At 47.4% G+C, this 7,451-nt stretch overlaps 2 protein-coding genes across 2 annotated transcripts; both read right to left on the reverse strand.

The window, feature by feature from the left end:
* Nucleotides 1-2,639: 2,639 nt before the first annotated feature.
* Nucleotides 2,640-3,841, reverse strand: LOC9630854. The gene has a single exon (XM_024672745.1). It carries the CDS (start codon nucleotides 3,769-3,771, stop codon nucleotides 2,707-2,709), a length of 1,065 nt encoding a protein of 354 aa, XP_024528513.1. The 5' UTR covers nucleotides 3,772-3,841; the 3' UTR covers nucleotides 2,640-2,706.
* A 2,162-nt stretch (nucleotides 3,842-6,003) lies between these two features.
* LOC9632641 (peroxidase) lies at nucleotides 6,004-7,145 on the reverse strand. Its single transcript, XM_024672731.1, has 3 exons — nucleotides 6,993-7,145; nucleotides 6,652-6,843; nucleotides 6,004-6,516 (listed from the first exon to the last, which is right to left on the reverse strand). Exons 1-3 carry the CDS (start codon nucleotides 7,143-7,145, stop codon nucleotides 6,004-6,006), a joined length of 858 nt encoding a protein of 285 aa, XP_024528499.1.
* Nucleotides 7,146-7,451: the final 306 nt, after the last annotated feature.

Below are 7,451 nucleotides of genomic sequence, written 5' to 3' on the forward strand. Positions count from 1 at the left end.
ACGAAAAATCACACCTCTCGCTCAGATGCAGGGAAGCCTCTGGATGAAAATGTCCCCTTTAGAAGCTTGATTGACTCTCTCATGTATTTAGCATTGTCAACCCAGCCTAACATATGCTAATCCTGAGCCATGCACTGCTCACTGGAAAGCTGCTAAACACATCCTACGGTACTTGAAAGGAACTATGGACAAAGGCTTATGATACTCCAACAGCAATAGCCAGCTCAAGTGTTTTACTAATGATAACTAGGCCATGAACAAGGGGTGCAGGTCCACCACAGACTTTTGACTGATGCTCTATGGGGCAGCAATTAGTTAGACAAGTCAAAAACAGAGTGTTGTTGCACTCTCCTCTGCAAAAGTTGAGTACATCACTCTAACCACAGGATGAAAGGAACTTGTGTGGCTGAGATGGCTATTGAAAGACCCTGGGGCTGAGCAACTAGGTCCAACCATCAGATGGCAATGGTGCATCAGAGAGCACCATTGCCATGACTTGCAATCTTGTTTTCCATGGGCACAGCAGACACATCCTTGTGCAGTTTGATTATGTCAAATTGAAGTTAGCATCATGCATGTTGATTACTTCCGGACTGGGAAGATGCTTGTAGATGTGCTGACAAAGCCTTTGGGACCTAACAAGCTTGTCACCTTTCAGATGTGGCTTGGGATCCATTGAGTTTCAGTCTTATGGGGGAGTGTTGAGATATAAACCAGAACTCAAGTGAGCACATGGACCACACTAGCTTTTGTACCTTTGAGTTTTCTCTAACAAGTCAGATGCCTCTAGAGGATGCTATCTCACCTAGGAATCAACCTCAAGTTATGAAGTTGAGCCATTTGAGAAGCTCGTCCAGTTGTGGGGAAGTTTATTTGAAACAGAGCTTCAATAAATCACTATTGGATGTTTGCCCTTCAATCAATCACTTGTTGGATGTTTGTCTTCTGCAAGCCCGAACTCAAGGAACTACCACAGCCAATGCAACACATGTATAATTCAGCGAACTTGTGAGAAATGTGATTGATATATGCAGTTTTTATGAAGTCATACACCAGAAGTTAGCTTCCAGTTTTAACCTGCAAACATATCACCCACAGATTTTGAAACTTACTTTCTTCCTGGAAGTTGAAATCCCTAGCAAGCCATTTTTTTTTAAGGCATCAAGGCTTGAGAATGTGCAGTTGCAGAACGAATTCCCATCAAGTAAGCCGCCTTGTGCTGTAGAGCACTATCAACACGAGCGCTAGATCGTGGAGTAAGGAGAGGGTATTAGCCGCGGCAATCCTCGGAGCAGCAGTGGCAGCAGCCGCATTCTACCTCGGCCGGTCCCTCACGGATGCTGCGAAGTCACTGTCCGAATTGCTGGATTCTTATACGAAATCCTTCACGGAATCTTTCGATCGCGGATTGGCCTCTTTGGAACGCGGCATTGACACGATCGGCTCGTTCAAGAAGAATGGCTGCGAAGTCTCTTTCCACCGGTTGATTCCATAGTGTGACGGTAAGCGATAGCACTCATAGTTTCTCTCGCCTTGCAGCTCTGGCCATGATGATCGGATCGTCCACGGGAAAGCAAGCGCGTTGGCAGCGAAGCATCGGTAGCAAAACAAAAGCGATCGGTTTTGTTCTTTTTCCTTCTTTCTTTCTCTTACTTTCCTTCGACTGACACGTTTTGTATGAGATTTTGCGATGTAACAATTCTTCCGGACTTACGGGGTTTTCAAAGTGGACAGACTAGAGCAAAGAAGGGACTGAATTCCATGGCCGGTTCATGCCCCTGTGCATGTTGTGAGAGATCTCGCAAACTTGGTAATTATTATCTTATTTTATCTTTTTTTCTTTGGCTTTTCAGTGTTCTAGATAGTCTCTTGGTTGATCTCCACGACGACAAGGGCATGGCGGAGTCAAGGTGGCTGAAATGCTAGAGAACTCAAGAACATCAATAACGTCCTGCCGAACTTATCTTTCTCGTGCCCGACGAGGCACCCGGATTGGAGCACCGAGGACAGTAACTGGACCGAGGTCGAGCTCGACTCGTCTCTCCACGCTCCCAGGAAATATCCCCCCGCCTGTCCGTTGCTGGCGAGAGGTTCCAGAGGAGCGTCATCAATGGCAAAGAGCAGCATCACCGTGGGTGACTCCGTGGAGAGAGCACGTGCACTCTCACAAGAAGATCACCGGGAACGCTAGCGACGTCCACTGGAGGAAGCTTACAGCAGCGAGCTTGGCACTATACTACTACTGCTTGCTACAGCCTTTTCTCAGAAGAAGGATAGGCTATGGTGGCAAGAGCGAGACTGGGCTAGTGATATCCACTCGTTCACGGCGTCCGGGGTCCAGCTGGGGGTCGGGGTCTCGGTCCTCGAGTTTGATGCTTTGGTCTGTAGCAGCGGGCCGAGCTCTCCTATCCGGTACCAACAGCGAGAGCAACGAATCCCTTGATGCACGTCGAGTTTCGGTGGATCATCGAGAGGACCCTGTGCCTGGTGTAGTTGCGCAATAGTTATCACGTAAGTTTGTTAGGAATTTTGGGAGGGCTTCGTTAGCTGCCAGAATGGGACGAGGCTTCATGTAGGTGCCCTGTGGAGATATGTTTGCATTGGCGAGAGCAGCAACACAAGACAATCAGGTGGAGGAAGATGCGTCCAATTCGGACTTAATAGACAGAACTTTCCTTAAGATAAAATATCTGAAATAATAATACATCACGAACCAGAGGTGTTCTCACAGGCAAGCCCAAAGGCCGCAAACAACGAGCCACTCACACCCAACTTCTTGGCATCAACATCAAACTCCACAAAGTTGTTCTCTTGCTGGGCAGTTCCAATCACGCTGCGTCCATCCTTCCCAGCGCTCACAAACGCGAAGCACGCCACATTTCTTATCCCCGGCTTGGTCACCAGATAGTTATCCCCGGAGACCATCCACTGGATCCCGCTCACCACCATCGTCACGTTTGAAAAAGTAGTTCGCTGCTCCACGCTCATCTTGTAGCACAAGTCCAGCTCTCCAAACGATGACGAGTCCCTGCCCAGCTTCTTCTCCCCGACCTCACGAAGAAATCCATCTCGGAGCATCTGGTACGCGGCCTGAGGGAGCCGAGTGTAGCGGAAGCTCGTTCCAATCTCCACCATGGTAATAGTGACGGTGGTCTTGGATCCAAGAGAGACGCTGTCGAGCTTAAGGTGGTAAGAACCCGAGGACGAGACCGTGAGTGGGAAATAGAGCATTGGCAGGGACGTAGAGTTGAGGATGTCCGTGTTGTGGAAGACCCTGTAAGGACCCTGCTGCCCGATGTAGAGCTCGCCCAAGCCGCGGCCAGAGCTGGAAGCCAGGCAGTACGTGAACCTGTGAGCGAGTTTAGCCGATCGAGAGACTTGGAATGGTAAGCTGGAGCTACCTGATGCCGCGAGGCCAATCACGTTTCCCTGGCTGCTGCTGCAAACAATGTTGATGTCGACGGGAAAACTGGCCTTTGTCGTGAAGAAGCTGCTCGTCGCGACCAAGAGCTCGAAACTGGCACGGTTGTTGCTACAGCTTGACACGGAGACTTGGTTGGAGCTTGTATCGATAGTGAAGACTTTGGTATAGCTGGTGCTGCCGCTCGTGGAGCCAGCATCATTGAGAGTCACCCTGGAGACATACCTTGTCTTTCTACCGTTGTTCACTTGCCTGGTTTCAAAGGGCAGAGAGAGCCTTGGCTGGGACTGAGCAGTGCAAGATATAGCAGAGACGAGGACGAGGATAAGTGTAGACGTGATAGCCGCCATTGAGAAGAGCTCTACGCCACAACAAGGAAAACTACGGCCTGAGCAAGTGATTTCGACTGCGGCTTTCGAACCTCGATGAAATAGCTTCCGTGGATAAGAACTCCCATCTCGAAAACGTTGCTCCTGGTGCTTCTTGTGATGGCGATGTACTGGGCAGAATATAAATGAATGAATAAAGAAAAATGTCCATACCACGCCAGGTGTTGTACCTTGCATGATGCTGCCTCTCCGAGCACAGTAATAGAATCGAAATCATTATAGTTAACTTCGTTGGAACTTCTCAAGATCGCCACGTAGAACGTCTGATTCCATTTTTTCCTACAGCCTCATCAGGAAGTACTATGAAATCAATCTTTCATGTGATACCTCAAAGTTGAGACGGTTGTTGTTGATACTGACGGAAAAGAAAGACACTTTTCCGTTAGGATAGATCGTAGAAAATTTTTCAAGCTGCGAAAATGACACACTGACAAGAACAAGAGATGAGAAAATCAACAGCTTTTATACCTTATTTACAGAGGCTAGAGCCACTCCATCATAGAATCAAGCGAAAAGGCGTTTAGAGTCACATTCCGCACAAAGTCATTTCGCTCATTAACTGAAACACAGAACGCATGAAAGCTCAAACGGTCCAAAAAATTGCGAGTCATACTCATGGTGCTGGAGTTCAAAGCACACTAGCTGTGACGATAACCATTTCTATACTTTCGAAATTAATTGTTTGCCTGCGTTCACAATCCGTGACTAATATACACAGACCACAGAATCTCCAGAAGAAGATCCAGAATGGCTCCTCCTCTGTGAACGGAAGGCAATGTTAGCAAACTGCAAAAGCATTAAGCAGTGGCAAACCCATGAGCTAGACTCCTCCTTAACTAGTAAAAGAAGCACATTGAAAATGAACTCGTATGTCTATGCTCATGTGCTCTGCAATGCATATCCAAGTCGCTAAAACTTTATGCCAAACAATAGAACATACCTACAGAGGAGCAAGACACCTCTCTCGCTTTCGGTCTTGCAAGGCAATGAATACTGAAGAGCATTTGGATCAAGAAGAGGCCCTGCATTGGCATGAGAAAAAATAAAATAAAGACCACACAAAAAAAAGAAGCTATTCATGAGGGTATATTCTAAAGGTTTGCTTCTATATAAATAAATCAGGCACCTTTACAGATTTAGGGTTTAGGGTGATGGGTTCACGTTTGCCATGTGACGTAATACAGGAAATTCTTCCAAAGGTCAGCCTCGACAATGGAGCTTCTTCCAATGAAACTGAACAGTCAAGTGCAAATGAAGAGGGGGCTACTAGGCTAGAACTGGAAGATGATCAGTCGCAGGGCCAATCTTCGCCAAGGATGGTAAAGCTGCCTTACGAGATACAAGGATTTAACACTTCCATGTCCTACGGGAGACCAGAGTGACGAGTGGGGAGTTATGTGTTGCAGGGAGGGCTTTGTGCTCATGTATTGCAGAAAGCTTGGAAAATCCCACTTGTTCGACCTTTGCATGATCATCCAATCACTTGGATGACCAACATTTCGAGCAATCCACAGATGGTGTTTTTCAAAGATAACATCTACGTGGCAGCTGATTTCAAGATCCAAAAGTACAATCTGCGCTTGGACAAGTGGAGTTTGCAACAGAGGTTTCCTTTGGGTTGCAATTTGGAGAGATTTCTCGTGTTGCAAGATGGGATTGTACTACATGCAGCGGGATCCAAAAATTGGTGCTAGAGTGGAGGTTTCTGGATTTGGACTACAAGGGCGTTAACAAGAAAGGGTGGAGACAACCCTTTGCAGAGGATATTATTGAGGATGGTGTGACGCCAGCCATGGCAACTTTGAACAAGGTTGTCTTGGTGATGATGAAGTGGTTCCAAGACAGCAACGCAAACTGGCTCTACTTTTGGAACGAAGACAAATCGGAGTGGGAGTTTTTGGATGGAAAGCTGGAAGGAGGGAGAGTAAGCGAATTGGTTGTGGTTGGAGATAATCAGCTACATGCATACGATTCTCAAGGAGCTTTGGTTTCGAAGAGTAGAGTACATTGAGATAGCAATGGTCAATTGTGAAATGGGTCTGAAAGGGTAGATTTAAAAGCATCCAACAGGGCTAATTTTCTAAATTTAAGGTCTAGGAGCTATAGGGTTTGACAGGATTTGTAATATTCTTTGTTTCGATCGAACGGTAGCGTTTCTAGTGCTAATTTGGCACATCTAGGGTTCTATGAGCTTCAGATCCACCGGTTTGGGAATCGACAGGAGCGTCGGATTTCGCCCTCCTTCCCTGTTAGCGGCGTCAATCCGCCTAGCTTGATCATCGCTCTCCCGAAATCCTCGAAGAACTGGCTTGAATCGCCGCTATAGAGATGGACGGCGCTCTTGGTGGCGCCAGGCGTGGAGTAGAGCACTTGATCCGAGCGGAGGACACCGCGGCCGCTCCTCAGGTCCGTGAAGTAGGCATTGTCGAATCGGAGAGGGGTCTGGGAGTCGAGAGGGGAGAAATTCTCATCGCTTGAGGGCGTGTCCGGGCAGGATTCACGGAGGGATTGGAGCAAATCCTTGTCCAACGCTGGATCCGGCTGCCCCGTTCCCATGAAGTCGTAGAGGCGATCCTTGACGACCGCGCAGCGTGTCTGGCCGATTGTGTGAGCTCCCGAGAGAGCTACCATTTCTTCCACGGACAGGCCTTTGTTCTCAAACCTTGTGATGAGCTCTTGGGTGGTGGCGTTGGCGAAAGGTATGTCCTGCGCAGCGGCCGCCAAGCTCGCCACCGTGGTGTCTCTTCGGCCATAGTGGACTTTCCAGTGAGGGCCGTGTGACTATCACAGAAGAAAAGATGGTGGTGAGAGCTTTGATCTCGGCATTTTCCTTTCGCTCACCGCTATGACGGCTTCTCTTGCAGCTAGAGCCAAGAGATCAGCGCAGGAAACCACGCCGTCGCAGATTTGCTCCAGTTGGAACTTCACGTCGTCGATGACTTCGTAAGCTCGAAAAAAGTTTGAGTTTGGAGGAGCGCTCTTCTCGCCCAGCCTGGGAGGAACGTCGTCCAGGAGGATTGAAGCATCGCAGCCCTGCAAAAGAAGTTATGCTCCATCTTTTCGATCAACTCAAGGTACTAGTGAGATTTCCCTTCGAACTTTACCGTGACAAAGCAGTCGTGAAAATGTAGGCGAAGGAGTGAAGCTGCGATCCCCGGCTCGTCCTGGACGAACTTATTTACGGTCTCTCGCACTGTGGTCTCGAGATTGGGACAGGAATCCTGGTAGAAATCCGGAGTGAGGTGCTCTTCCAGGCTCCAATCAATCACTGCCAGGATCAAAACGAGGAAGAATGCTCGATCCATAACTTTAGCAGGAGCTCTTGTGATCATCATCGTAACGGACCCAGGAATGAGAGATTTTTTCTATAAGGGAATTCGGTTGCTCAAGCTTTTATAAAGATGCTTTAGGACGTGTGTTTCATTTATTCTACTCACAACTAATCCTGTCAGTTAAATTTTTTCTAGGTCTAGGGATTTGAGCCGGGAACATTTGAGCTTGTGGAAAGAGAAATTTTCAGAGGAGAATTTTTATTAAACACTCATATCACAGAAAATGCTTTATTCTTCAATCTTGTGATTTTTTTTTAAAAATTATTTTCTAATATTTAATGCTATGATTTTATTCTTAAAATATTATTA

Source organism: Selaginella moellendorffii, unplaced genomic scaffold (genome assembly GCF_000143415.4).
Source record: "Selaginella moellendorffii unplaced genomic scaffold, v1.0 SELMOscaffold_9, whole genome shotgun sequence".
Lineage (NCBI taxonomy): Eukaryota > Viridiplantae > Streptophyta > Lycopodiopsida > Selaginellales > Selaginellaceae > Selaginella > Selaginella moellendorffii.